This window comes from Pyxicephalus adspersus, chromosome 4 (genome assembly GCF_032062135.1).
Source record: "Pyxicephalus adspersus chromosome 4, UCB_Pads_2.0, whole genome shotgun sequence".
NCBI classification, from domain to species: Eukaryota; Metazoa; Chordata; class Amphibia; order Anura; family Pyxicephalidae; genus Pyxicephalus; species Pyxicephalus adspersus.
Window position 1 is genome coordinate 121,455,359 of NC_092861.1, and position 15,092 is coordinate 121,470,450.

At 38.4% G+C, this 15,092-nt stretch overlaps 1 protein-coding gene across 1 annotated transcript in view; it reads left to right on the forward strand.

The window, feature by feature from the left end:
- Positions 1-3,188: 3,188 nt before the first annotated feature.
- Positions 3,189-15,092, forward strand: part of XRN2 (5'-3' exoribonuclease 2) — a 36,785-nt gene continuing 24,881 nt past the window's right edge. Inside the window, exons 1-15 of the mRNA XM_072409501.1 lie at positions 3,189-3,347; positions 5,313-5,440; positions 5,527-5,638; positions 6,485-6,596; positions 7,655-7,713; positions 7,885-7,974; positions 8,609-8,681; positions 8,760-8,810; positions 9,290-9,447; positions 10,650-10,724; positions 10,814-10,947; positions 11,033-11,090; positions 12,062-12,169; positions 12,945-12,989; positions 13,083-13,214. Coding sequence (XP_072265602.1) covers positions 3,273-3,347; positions 5,313-5,440; positions 5,527-5,638; positions 6,485-6,596; positions 7,655-7,713; positions 7,885-7,974; positions 8,609-8,681; positions 8,760-8,810; positions 9,290-9,447; positions 10,650-10,724; positions 10,814-10,947; positions 11,033-11,090; positions 12,062-12,169; positions 12,945-12,989; positions 13,083-13,214 — 1,410 coding nt within the window. The 5' untranslated portion in view covers positions 3,189-3,272. The remainder of the gene's footprint in view (positions 3,348-5,312; positions 5,441-5,526; positions 5,639-6,484; positions 6,597-7,654; positions 7,714-7,884; positions 7,975-8,608; positions 8,682-8,759; positions 8,811-9,289; positions 9,448-10,649; positions 10,725-10,813; positions 10,948-11,032; positions 11,091-12,061; positions 12,170-12,944; positions 12,990-13,082; positions 13,215-15,092) is intronic.

Consider the following 15,092-nt stretch of genomic DNA (forward strand, 5'->3'; position numbering starts at 1 on the left):
GATATTTTTTTTTTCACTTGAAATGATCATTAAAAAGAATCTAGGCTTAAATTCTTTTCACTCCTCTATATGTCACTGTGGCCTCATGTACAGTGTGTAACAAACTCTTGCTTTCTGAGCTGTTATTAGGGTTTGTTACACACTTTACATGAGGACACCATCCACTGGTGGCCAACAAACAAGACCCATCATAACTCAAGTACAAAATACTTTAACCTGTAAATATGGGTAAAACCCCTGAGCCCATGTGATTTAAATTTTTCCACTTTTGATTGAATTATTTAAAAATAACACAACATGGATGTGCAGTATTTGTTTACATTTATTTTATTTACATTTCTGTTGAATACTGTTCTGTTAGCAACTTTTTATACCCTAAATTTATACTTGAATCAGTGTAGTTGTTTTTTCAGGTGAAAATTGATACTTAAGTTTACATTTAGATTGTTTTATTTTGGAATATATACAGTAAAATTTACCTGGCCCAATGCCTAATCTGATAGTCTCTCCTTATTTGAAGAGGGAAGCTTAGGTTTCTGTACCCTTGCTGCACTCTGTACTTCCATCCACCAGCACCCATGTCACCACAAACCCCAGTAGAAACATAGCAAAGGGGTTGACTGCTCATAAGGGGATCAAGCACCCAGAAGTATGTTAGATGTATGCTAGATTCTTCAGCTGTTTTGTAAAGAAAGTGAACACTGGAAGATTGAGCAGCGGGATAAGAAAACAATACATTTTTTTCTATACAGATTTTTCAAGGGTTGTTGGGACTTTTCAAGAGGTTGCTAGTAAAAAGACCATTTATGAGTATCTAAGGGTGGTCAAGAGCGAGGGTCTTGTGTATGTCTGAGTATGGGCTGCCATAATAATCGCCTTAATTGGCCGATTCGCGCTCCCTATTGTGAAGGCTGGAATCCGGCTGGTAGTGAGGCGAGTGTACGCGCATACTCGAGTCCGGACCACAGTAATCCGCGATCGATGGCCGCGCGTACTTTTGCGCTTCCAGCGAGCGCGGCTTTTATTGATGAATCAGGGGCAGTGACTTTAACTGTAAATAACGCTATGTTCATTCTAATAACCAATTCTTAATACAATCTGCTTTCCAGAATCATTTTCATTACAAATGATAGACAAAGAGTATTTGGCTGATGAAAGTATTTTTGCACTTGTATTTGCTTGTCATATACACTTTGGTCTTGACATATCAAGGATTAACTCTTTGCTGTCCACCCCTGATTGTTCTCCCTCAGTCCTGGACAAGGTTTCATGCTGCCTGTCGGCCATCTCAACATAGATGTCCGACAGATTTCCGAAACTCAACCTGGATAAAACTAAACTTATCATCTTTCCCCCTAAAATTCCAAATCTCCTCCCGGTCAACAACACAGTCATTCGTCCGTCCCCTAAGGCACATTCTCTTGGCATCAACTTCGACTCTGCCCTCTCAATTACCCCCCATATTCAGAACATTTCCTGGTCCTATCACTTTCACCTGTGTAACATCTCCAAAATCTGCCCCTACCTGTCCCCTGAGACCACCAAACTCATTGTACATGCTCCTATTATCTCTCAGCTGGACTACTGTAACATCCTACTTCCCCCACCTCCTAGATTGTAAGCTTCTCAGGACAGGGTCCTCTCCTCCTATGTCACTGTCTGTCATTTGCATATGTTGGCACTATATAAATCCTGTTTATTAATAATAATAACAATAAAAATTTTCTTTCATTGGCCAAGCATTTAGCTCCTTTCTTTTGAATTGTTTACAGGTGTTGTAATGGTCAATGGAAAGTCAATTTTGGTCAATGAATCTGTTGAGGTCATTTTAGATCTTCACATCAGTCCGTAATGCTGATGGTTAGGTGGTTATTGGGTAGACCGTGTTACCTAGGATAGGGGCGGTCAGGAACCAGTAAGTGCATCCTTGAGTTGTCTCTATCACCTGTGTCTTGTTACTGATCCTGCCTGAGTGCCTTTGATCCCCCACGCCCTCTATTGTAGGTAGGAAATTTGTCCTTTTTCACTTCCCATCTTGAACATTCACCCAACCTCAAACTCTAGGGATAGAAGTGGTGCCAAGGAACTGATGGCGGTATAATTACTAATAATTCAGCATCGTTGAAATGACCATCATGGCATCTACTAAGTGGACATGTGTGACAGTAATCATGTGTGATGATTTTTATCTGTTGTAGCTATTATCATTTGCAGTACTATATTATTTAAAGTATCATTTGTTAAATATTTTTCACACACGTTTGGTTGTAGATGATTATTCTGGAAGTTCATCGGGGGTCATCATCTGAGACTATTGATCGATGAGTCGAGGAACCTAAAAATATGTAGGACTGTCATTGCTGACCATTGACAACCTAATTAAATGTCTTTCATCCCTTTGACCTGGAAGTTTGAGGCTCTGGTGTAATGACTTCACTTGCTGCATGCCAGTTCTGGCTCAGAAATCAGAATGACCATCAGACATCTGGCATTGTGGATAACAGCTCTGACAATGCCCTTATTTCTGCCAGCACAAGAACTTTCATAACCATAGTCCTTGTTTAAAGTACATAATAATGCTCTTTAATAGCAAACAATTTGTATTATTTCCCTATGATTCAAAAATGTTGCCTGTTTCTAAACATAATTTTTTTTTAAAGTTAAATAAAAATCCTTTTTTTTTAAATGCAACACTCTATACAAAAAAGTGCAGCACTGCCCTCTAATTCTTGATTGCCTAGGCAATTGAGAATGAATGGGAGCACAAAGTCTTCTGGGATACCTATGTCATGCATCCTGGGAGGCTCCTGGGTGCGCAGAAGGAGCCTTTCAGTGGGAAAAAAAATTGCCGATCTCACGCATGCGCAGTGAGATCGTCAACTTTTGTTTTTTTTTTCCCATCCTACCCGATCTCGTGCCTGGGACAGTTGACGTAGGAGGAAGATACAAAGATGGCGGCGCCCGGGGGGGTGACGCAGGTAGAAATCTCCGGATGGATTGAACAGCCCTGTGGGATTAAAGATAAGTGTATTTTTTTTGTTTAAGGCAACTTTGGGTTTAGTTCCTCTTTATCTCATGTAGGATGTGCTGAGTGATCAGAGCCTAGGAATATCATTGCCCTCACTAAACATGGCGCCGACAGCCTCAGACTCCGCCCCTCACCCTACGTCACTATGCTTGAGAAAACAGCGTCTCGTGATATTCTCCAAACCATTTCCGGTACTCGGTGTGAATTTTCTGCGGCCTTTTCTATTCAGGCTGCTGCTTAAACCATGGGAGTCCCGGCTTTCTTTCGCTGGCTGAGCCGCAAATACCCGTCCATTGTCGTACATGCTGTGGAGGAGAAGGTGAGCGTGGCCTTGTGTACGGCCTGGAGGGGAAGACGGGCTGGGAGGGCCCAGGACAGGAGAAGGCCCGGCCATTATTTTGTCACATGGAGTGCAGTGTGTGGGGAATAATCACAACCATGCTTTGTGTATGCACAGCAACACAACAGGTTCGCTGTATAGGACCTGCACTGAATGAATCATGATTTGCTTTGTTATGGCGCACTTATGTTTATTTCCCAAAAACAACACGATGAGAAATGGTACTTTGTCTGCAATTCCTGAAAAGCAGAGCAATGCATTTTCAGTATATGGTGTACCTGAGTCTGTTCCATAGATTCTGTATATCTGCAGAGAGATATTCAGGAAGAGGTGCATCCCTCCATGGATCAGTACTTAAGCTACGTACACACGGCAGATTTTTATCGTCCGATAATCGGCATCGGGCAAAAATCTGCTGTGTGTACAGTCGGTGTCGTCCATCGTCCGAATGACCGTCCTGCCGGATCCATGGACGATGGACGACAACCGATCCTAATGAAAGGGAAGGAGGAGAGCGCGCAAGCAGGGTGCCGCTCCGTCGCTCTCCCCCTCCCCTCTCCATAGAGCATGAACGGTGCTGTATGTACAGCACCGTTCATGCATCGTGCACTCCCTTGTCGTTGGAAAGGATCGTGAAAGATCCTTTCCAACGACAAAAATTGCAAGTGTGTACGCAGCTTTACTGTGATCACAGCACTGGCCCTGATTTATTAATGGCTGGACAAGATACACTTTCATCAGTGAAGCTGGGTGATCCAGCAAACCTGGAATGAATCTGGTCCAGGATTGAAATCATTTGCATAGCAAATGCATGCTGATCACCCAGCTTCACTGAAGAAAGTGTATCTTCTCCAGCCTTGAAGAGCTTTAATAAATCAGGCCTTCTGAGTCCAATGATTGTTTACATTCCGTGCTGCGTGCTCATTTCTATTCTGGTAGGCAAAAATAGGCACATTTCATAGAGGTGAATGGAGCCATGCAGGCAGCAGAGCAGTGCAGGATATAAACCATCAGTGCTGCCTGGATCCAGGTAGGTACTGTAGAACGGGAGAGCCTGGGTGCACCCACATACCAGGAAATGCACTGCTGTTTTTCAGAAGTAATTTCAGACAAAAGGTACAACAAGGTACTTAATGCATAACTTAAAACCTACCCAAACACCACCAATATATATGGGTAAAAATTCTGTTTCTGTTTTTTTTAAGTGCAACACTGTTTAAAAAAAAAAAAAAGGGTGCAGCACCGCCTCTTTAATTCTAAATCACCTACGTCACGCATCCCAGGAGGCTCTTGTTTGCTCTTTCTGCGCATACCCAAGCATCTCAGGCATGCTCAGAAGGAGCCCTTTCACCAAAAGGAAAAGAAATTGCCTATCTCACGCATGCGCAATGAGATCGCCAAATTTTTTTTCCCATCCTAGATCGCCCGATCTCGCGCTTGCGTCGGGTGACATAGGAAGAACCCTGAATAACAGAGAGAAAATGGCGGTGCCTGGTGTGCTGGCCCATAGACGGATACAGGACAGTGCGGGACCCAATGGAAGAGACCTCAGGACCGATCGACTGCTTTGCGGGGTTAAAGGTAAGTGACTGCCAGGATGGTTCTTCTGACGATGGATGATGAGCACTATACACGCAAGACTCTTGTCCGATACCAGCCCTGAGCCGATTATCGGACTTTAACTATTGCACATGTGAACCTAGCCTAAGTCTAGTTTGTTGCTGAAAGCAGACACCATCTTTATATGGTTTTAATATTGCTAGGCTTTAGCAATGATAAAATGTCCTGTATGCTGCATTTTTTTAATCAACATATAATAACAACAATAAAAAAAAATGTCATAAACTGAGGAGTTGGAGTAGAAGTATTTATGCACCAATTCCACAGCCCTGATTTCATTCCATTATAATTGATGAATAACTGATAATGTATGATGTGTTTCAGCCTAAAGAATGCAATGGCATCAAGATTCCTGTGGATACAAGTAAACCAAATCCTAATGATGTGGAATTTGATAACCTTTACTTGGATATGAATGGTATTATTCATCCTTGTACCCATCCTGAAGACAAGTAAGTATTAGGTTTATTTTTTCATATGGCTGAAATAGAAATGTACAGTAATACAGCAGTAATATGTCTCTTCTGTCTAATTATAGACCAGCGCCTAAAAATGAAGATGAGATGATGGTTGCCATTTTCGAGTATATTGACAGATTGTTCAACATTGTAAGACCCAGAAGGTTGCTGTACATGGCCATTGATGGTGTGGTAAGTTCCTGTTGTACTGAAGTTTTTTTTTTCGTCCGTGGTCCTGTGCAGCCTTCAACATCCTGAATCTGTACGAAGGTCAGCGCATACAATTGTCAAATCTAACAACAGCATCAAATAATGATTTGATTGTGTGCATCTTTTCAGAATCAACATTGGTAGTCTGAAATGATCACCTAGCGTCTAATTATGAATCTGTTGAGTAAACAAAGGCTATGCACACATGTGCAATAATTGTCGTTGGAAAAGATCTTTCACAATCCTTTTCAATGTCAATTGACTGCAAAATGCAGGAACCAGCGCTGTACATACAACACCATTCTGCTCTATGCAGTGGCAAGGGGAAAGAACGACAGAGTGGCACTCTGCTCCTCTCTCTCCCCTTTACTTTCATTACGATTGTTCCTCGTTCTTGGATCCATCAGGATGATCATTCGTATGGCGAGTGCTGTACACACGCCAGATTCTCGTCTAATATCAGCTTTATTGACCTGGTTGTGTTGGCAGATTACTAACTAGACTTTAATGGTAAACCTTCTCCAGTCTCAGGACATTCTATCATAGAAGTCTTTGCGACATTAGTGTGCAGTTGTGGCCAGAGCAGTGAAGACTTCTGCATGTAAACCTTCAGTGGTGCTGCAACTCTCAGATCAAGAGTAAGTATGCATGTGTTGCCAAGAGGGTTAGGTTACATAATAGGAAGGGGACGAAAAGGACATATTGACTTTGTTTTAAAGTCCACCTAATCCTTTAAATATATACTGTACAGACCAGCATTGCATTTGCACATAACATAAAGTTGAAAATATTCCCTATAGATAATTAGGTTTGCTTTTTATTTTGCAGGCACCCAGGGCTAAAATGAATCAACAACGTTCAAGACGTTTTAGGGCGTCCAAAGAAGGAGTAGAATTGGCAGATGAAAAAAGTCGTATACGTGAGGAAATTATGTCCAAAGGTACAGAAATTACAATCTAAATGTTTGATGTTTTTTCAGATTGTGATTTAAAAGATGTGCCTTTAGCATATCCTTGTGATACAGAATAGGTACTTGAAGTAGGAAAAGTGACATGTTCTGGTATCCCTCTTGTATATTTCCTACCCTACAATAATAGCTGCAACATACATTGTATGCACTGTTCAACCTGCTCCCTCTGTAATCAAAGTACTAAACTGAGACTTGTTCATCAATAGTGACCTCTATTTCCCCAAAAGTTCTCATTAAATAATGAAAAAGCTTAAATACAATAACTGGGTCATCTTTGAGATCTCCCTTACTGTTACAGTGTTAAAAAAAAAAAAACAACAAAACAAAAAACACTTGACTGACAACTGCAAAACATCCATCTGTACAACAAAAAAAATTCAAGTATCATTAGAATTTGGTGAATGGGTTTTTAATGTTTCATTATTTGGATAAAATAGATATATAAAAAAAAAAAATTGGGACATCGGTGTTCATCTACTGTGGGAAGATATTCCAACTCTGTGATTCTGTCTGCATTCTAGATAGCATTCAAATAAACATAAAAATTATTTTCCAGAAAATTTTTTTTTAGCTTTATGTTGTAAACTTCAGTAGACATCAAGTTCTAACACATAGTACATTGCAGCATTCTTTGTAGCCACAAACCAGTCAATGCACTCCCCTGTCCACCACCAAAGATGCCTACAATAGCAAGCAATAGCAATCAGCATCAGAATTGGACCATTAGGCAGTGAAAGAAGGTAGCCTTGTCCAATGAATCACAACAAAGATCATGTGAATGGCTGGGTGCATGTACATAGTTAACCACTGTAACACCTATATTGCTTTTGCAGAATCCATTATTAAAAGAAAAATAAAACCTTGTTTGAGGTTGTTAGCAACTTAGAGACCTAAAGTTTTGAACATAAGCAATACTTTTTTTTTTTAATTACAATTTTTTTATCCATTAATGTGGATTTCTTAGATATTTGTTTCATTAATGCATGACAAAAAATCATATTTAAACCTTTTGCTTTTGTTCGACCTAGGTGGTTATCTCCCTCCTGAACAGATAAAAGAACGATTTGATAGCAACTGCATTACACCTGTAAGTAATTTATTGTAGCTTTTAGGTTAGTCCATCTTGGCCCCTCAAATGTAAATAATTAAAAAATCCCCTAAAGCAATACTATTCTTAATGGATTTTAATATCTTTCAATAATATTTATCTGTACTGCAAAACTATTTAACGTTTCAGTAACACATTTTACTTTACCAGGGAACCGAGTTTATGGACAACCTGGCAAGATGTCTTCGCTATTATGTAGCCGATCGCCTGAACAATGACCCTGGATGGAAGAATATCACTGTAAGGATTTTTTTTTTTAACTAATTTATTTTTAAATATGTAGTGTTTGAGCTTTTTTTTTTTTTATTTTTTTTTTTTATAACTTGTCATGTCTTGAGAAAATAAATTGTGATGTTTTTTAGAGCCTGTTCATGCCAAGTGTAATGTATATTAATGTTGCTTTTTTTTGCCACTGTAAAGCATTGAGAGGCCTTTTCTAGTCATATTTCAGTGCATTGAAATGAGTGTGTTTAGTCAAGCTGTCAGCCCCTGGTAACAAGAAATGCCCCTGGATATAAATGCATTAAAATACCAGGTATTATATAGAGAGTTGCAACTTCTATAAAATGAATGAAATACAAAAAAACATAATATACTCTTTGGCTCTGCATTTTCCCAATCAGCCAAAGGTCAGCACTGTGCTGCTTGCTGTTGAAGCCAGAAGAGTAACATAACAAATAGATAAGAAAAACCAGCAGAAAAAAAAAATCTGCTTTTCAGCGTAGACACTCTGAGAGACTGGTTCTGTCAGTGTGCAGAAGATTCATGAGAAGTTTAACTTGTTGGCACAGTTTCCTGGAAAGCATTAGATTTGCTCCCCAATTGTAAGAAACGTGCTTCTCTCTTCACTTCCTTTTTATTGATGTCTTCGTAGGTCATTTTATCCGATGCTAGCGTACCAGGCGAAGGGGAACACAAAATTATGGATTACATCAGAAGACAGAGGGGTAAGCAGCATTACATGCTTAAAGCGTATATTCCCCATGGTGTTTTCCACAATAACAGTTTTTCTCTTCTGTTAACAGCACAGCCTCATCACGACCCAAACACTCATCACTGCTTATGTGGAGCTGACGGTAAGCACTAGATTGTGACTTTGTGCATAATGTGGAGATTAAACTAATTCCATTGCACAGTTTATGCTTGTTTTTATTAATTAGAGCATTCTGTGCAGTTTATAGGTCAGCTTTAGAAAATTACATTATAAAAATATTCCTAAACCTCAGTCCCACACAACACAAGCCCTGAGTATATAGCCTTGTTCTGACCACATTTTCACTAACTCCAAACTTTTAAAAATTACCTCTAAATATGTTGTGTTGGTTTGATTTTATTGGGTTAAGACTTGAAAAATGTCTTAACTGGGATCGGAGCTATTACTGTGACAAAACTATTTTTTTAAAGATTATTCACTCTTAGGTTGATTTTTACCTTTTTATGACCTCCACTAGACTGGTAAAGTAGAGATTTGTAATGATATTTAAATAATTGAACTAGTCATGTGGCTTCATTACTATTTAATATCTTTTTCCTGCTTGTCTCATTTTTTGTTTAGCTGATCTAATAATGCTGGGACTAGCTACTCATGAGCTAAACTTTACAATCATAAGAGAAGAGTTTAAACCTAATCAACCAAAACCCTGTTCATTGTGTGGACAAATTGGACATGAATTGAAGGACTGTCAGGGAATGCCTCGTGAGAAAAAAGGGGAGGTAAGGCTTGGAATTTGTTTTTATATGACATAAGTATCTGCTGCTAAAATTTGATTGCTTTGGGCAATTATTTTTTTATTTTGTTGAGTTGTCATTTCCTTCTATTTGTGTGCAAGAAAGGACAATTACATATAAAGCTGAACTTTAGGTGAACACACAATTTGCAGTTGACATTGATAATTCAGAACAGTTTAATTTCCCAAATAGCTGTATTTCTTACCATTTTTAGTCCTCAGATTTACATCCCCATCACATTGCATAGCCAGGTGGATTACATCATTTACAGTAAAAGAATACAGTGGTGTCTCCTCTCCATTCTCAGCCTCCCAATTAAGCACACATTAAAGCAGAACTAAATTCGCCTTTCCTCACTTTCATTGCCAGGCCCAACTTTTTCACCTGGTTTTCTTCTGCTTTGAGTCTTCTGTCATTTTGATTGATCGGGATGGTATGACCTGTATACACGCTGGTGTTCATTCATTCTGAGCACCTGGTATCATACACTCGGCTGCACATGCTGAGCTCTGTATATAATGGCATATATAAACAGCAAACGGTCAGGTAAGTTTGTTTTATTGCGGAAGTGGCTTGGCATGTCCCCTATTGCAATAAAGACCCTTTAAAATAGGGTGCTTTTATCCTTTATTGCCCCCTTCCCCTGACTCAACTTGACCCATCCTCCAAGGATGCGTTGTCATGAGGAAAAGATAGTACACACTCTTTCAATTTTAAGGTTTTCTATATCAGCACCTAACTAAAAATGATCTGGTCCTGACAAGTTTTAAAATTCGGTAAATATAACCTCAGATGACCAACACAACATATTACACAGTGCCTTATTTACAAATGCAGAAGCAGTGTGTGGGAAAAAAAGAGGCACCCATAATACAAAGAATTTCAATGGTAAGTAGTGCAATCAAACACACTTGATTAATTGATTGTCGGGAAGTGTGACCACCTCTAAAAAGCAGCAGTTTAGGCAATTTTCTGATCTGGAGCATTCATGTTGGCACTAAACCATGAGGCTATTAGAGTGGACCTAGTATGAATCTGTGGAGCAGGAAATGGGGCTGTCCTTTGAAACATTGATAAACTTTGTACATCTTTATGTAGCTTAGTTGTGAATTTTGTTTTGTATTTGTTACTGAATATGATTAGGAAAGATAAAGTTCTATTTACTGACCTCCTTCTACTTTTTATAGCATGATGAATTCGCAGGCACCCCTCCAGGCTCTGAACAGGAGTTTATTTTCATTCGTCTTAATGTCTTGCGTGAGGTATGTGCAGTTTTAAATATCTATTTCTTTCAGTGCATTCCTACAGCTGTTGATAGTAATTCAGTCTGGTCATCTGTTTTCCTTATTAGTACCTGGAAAAAGAGTTGACGATGTCAAGCTTGCCGTTTCCATTCGACTTTGAAAGAAGTATTGATGACTGGGTTTTTATGTGTTTCTTTGTTGGAAATGACTTTCTGCCCCACTTGCCCTCTCTTGAAATCAGGTGCATATTTGTGTTTCTTTTTACATCAGGTTTACTTTGTAGAAAGTGGCTAACCTGCAATTGTTTCATTTTTTTTTCCTCTCAGGGAGGGTGCTATTGACCGTCTTGTAAACATTTACAAGAATGTTGTCCACAAGACTGGGGTGAGTTTTTTTTTTTTTTTTTTTTTTTTTTTTTTTTACCTAGTTCTACTAATATGTTTATTGCAAGCATTATGTTGTATTGCACCATGAAGTATAATTTTGGTATAAAATGGCTTAAATAGTTTCACATATAGCACATCTTGGTTTATACTGCTTCTTCAATCTGGGGTTCCATTTACAGAGGTTTCCTCTATTCATTTTACTTTATTGGTGACAACAGGAAGTTAGGGAAAATCTGCAGCGGGAAGAGGTGGCAATAAAAGACTGATTGGATCGAGCTTTTCCCCTAGTATGTAAAACCACACACAATTCAGGTATCAAAAACAAAATGATATTTACAAATATTTAAATGGTATCTAAACTCAAACACAATCAGTTGCAGCATATTGATTCTTGGTGGGTTGCTGTGCAATTTGAGTGCCGATAAAAAATAGTGGAAAACCTCTGCACCAACTTTTGTCCCGTGTGTTGCCTTAACACAATACTCTTTTGGGAATAGGACCTTGGATGTGGTGTCTACATGGTTCCTCCATAGATGTGGTCAAGGAATGAACATAGCCAGGAACAGGAAATCTAATATTCATAGGATTTTCTGGTATAAATAATGGCATAAGAAGTCTGCAAAAACTAACATACATATAGCCACTATATCCATATACTGGTAGACTGCAGTATATTTTATTGATTATTTTGGATTATATTCTTTTAGTACATTCACCTGATAGATTGTTTTGCTCTGTGTAACTAGGTACAGCCTATTATTACACCATTACAGCTCACTATCAGTCTATGTGATGGTGGCCAAAAAGTTGACTAACCTTGAAGTATACATTGCCATTGATGTACTTTTCAAACATTTATTCTTAATGATTGTTTGTTTGTACTTCCTCAGATTTGTCTGATTTGTATGTTTTATAAAACTAAAAGATACATTTTTGATTAAAAAAACATTTTCTTCTCTTCAAATACAGGGCTACCTTACAGAGAATGGTTTTGTGAACCTTGAGAGGGTGCAGATGATAATGCTTTCAGTTGGAGAGGTGGAGGACAGCATTTTCAAGAAGAGGAAGGAAGATGATGTATGGCTTAGTTTTTGACTTTTACCCACTGCTTTCATAATACATTATCATGAGATTAGTGGAGGCTGCCATAACTGAAATCTAAAATACTAATACCCTGGCTTTCTTGCTGAAATTTTGACTTCAGTGCTTGATTTGGTTTTGACGCAGAACAAGTATAGGAATAAGTAGTACTTTTGCTTTTTTAGCAATTATTTGCAGTATGCTTGTTCCAGAATTGTGGCTAAAACATTCTAAAGTCAGACTGCAAGGCATGTAACATAGAAAGGACTGTAAAGACAGTCTCCATATTTGTCTTATAGCAGAGTCACTTTAATCGATGTACATTTTTCGATGATTTGCATTTCTTTACCGTACATGCTGTGAACAAAGGAAGGATTTCTGCTAAATTCTAGCTCTATTAAGAATTATGTGCCCATTGCATCCATCAATTATGTTTTATTACTAGTCAACTAGATAATAGACATATTAATCCCACTGGGCTGCACAAAGAGCATGGATGTCTTGTGAATTTTGGCATTGTGTTCTGCAAGAGGTAATGGTAAAAATAGCACTCTGTATATGTTATGTGTCATTCATTAACTATGTGGTGGCCTTTGCAATTCACCTGCAGTGTTTTCTGCATAACAAAGATAAAAGGGGAGCTTGGTCTTTGATTAGAACAAGGTGCGTCTGCTCTCCACTGCTCCCATAACTTTTTAGTCTATTTACATCTTTTGAGCCATGGTTTTTTTGTACATTTATTTTTTTCCTTTTTTTTTTTCATATATATCAGGAAAACTTTAAAAGGCGACAGAAGGACAAAAAGAAGAGAATGAAGGTCAGTTTTTCGATGAGAGCAGTAACAGATCTGAACATTTTTAAATGTTTAAAAAATATACAATGTATAGATTTTGTAATTTTTTTTTTCTAGGCAGAGCGAAATCCAACTTTTATCCCAACTGGCCAGTTTGCTCCACGTGCCCTAGGTCGGGGCAACTCATCTATCCCTGAAGCCGTAAATAACCCAAGACAGGCAGCATATGAGATGCGCAAGCAAAATTTGGTATGATATTTATCATCTTCATATACATATTGACATTATGTAGGTCATAACAGACTTCACATTTCTGTTGGTAAATAGATGTGTTTTACCAACTTCCTGTAGCATTTTCATAATATATTGTAAATACTTAAAATGCAGCTCAACCAAAATCTTCACTCTGCTGTGTTTTATGGCACAGACATAATTTTTTAGTAGTTAAATAGCAGCCAGGCCATGGACCTTCATGTATTTGCTTTCTTTTTTTAAGAAAAAAAAATTAACAGGTTGTGCAGCAATGTTAAGTATATTTGTGGACCTTATAGTAGAACAGAGGCTGGGACTATTTCCTAACTCCACTAGGTTGATATTTACGAACTCTGTGCACCTAATTTGCTTTTGTGTGTGTTTTTTTTTTTTTTTTATATATAGACAGATGGTTACCTCCCAATGCTTTTTTTATGTATGTTATAAATAGATATTGGATGTTTTTGTTAACATTTCTTGCAGATTGAGTGATTGAATGGCTTGGTTTGAGATTACATTCTAAGCTCTGCTGGAACCATAGCTTAGGTTCTAATTCTTGAACAAGTAAATAACATAAGGTAGAAACCTTATCCGCATGTACAGTGATGTATTATGTGTGATAGGGGATATTGCCCTCAACTTTTACAAACTAACTGCTAAACAAATTGCATTTTAGCTTTTATTGTACTAAAGATTATTACCTAGAGCAAACTTACACAAAGCCTTTCCCACAAAATGAAAAATTTTACATATAGAACTGCTTATTGTCTGATTTTGAGTTGCACCTAATGTGATTGACTGCTTAAAGGGCTTTATTCAAAGATCTAACTCGGAGTCCTTCACATGTTTTTGTTTTAGAGATGTCTATGATAATCTTATTTGATGTTGTTGAACTGACTGTTCTGATACTTTTACTGTCTGTTACCAATATTGTTGAAAGTTCTGCAACTGCCTTGTGATATCTTTAGCTGTAATCTGTTATGTGATCAGTAATTCGATTTCTGAAGAACTAATTTACTATAGTAATATACTTAACCAGGAGTCCTATAATGAATTTAGCCCAAAAAACATAATAATAGAGATGCTTTTGCTTGCTATTTTTTGTGAGCCAAGTCTTGTCTGGCAGTGGTCTCTAATAGACTATATCATGGTCTGCAAGGTCCGTACTTTAATCATTTCTACATGGCTTAGTCTGTTTCTAAACAATTGTGCATGCAGTGTTTCTCTAGCAAACCTGAAGCCTGTTTGTACGTACCTGCAGGCTGTCAGAATATGCATGCTTCATATACTCTAGAAAGAAAGGGCAGGTTACAATCTGGGAGCAAACATTTATATTTATTTTACTGTTTGTTATGGAATTTTGTGCCTGTAGATGCTAGGTGGGGAACTACATAGGAACTAGCCATGAAAGCGCAGTCCAATAAACCTCCCAATAGACTTTGGGGAAGGGGGACTAGAATTCCCTAATAATAGTGATGTCTGTAGGCGGACTAAAGGAAAAAGTGGGCCTAACTGCTTAGCTACTGAAACTAAGCCAGTGGTGGTCAGCTGCTTAATAGCAGGTGCAAGTCCTGATTTTACAAAAGGGCTGCACATAGTATTCGGTTATCGCAGTGATCTATGCTGTCAGAAAAGGCAGGTGCAAAGTTCAACCCAGAAATTTTAGGGGCTTGGCAGCCCCTGTGTTATACCCTAGTTACCACCCCAAAACAGTCAGGTGGTTACTAAAAAGTGCTGGGTGTTGCACCCAGCTAAAAGGTGCTGGGGAGAACACTGAGGTGATTTAACAGGAGATGGTCAGAATCTACTGGAATGCCTTCGAAGGTGATCAGAGACTACAAACATGCTATAGAAGTTGTTGGAGAATTTGAATAT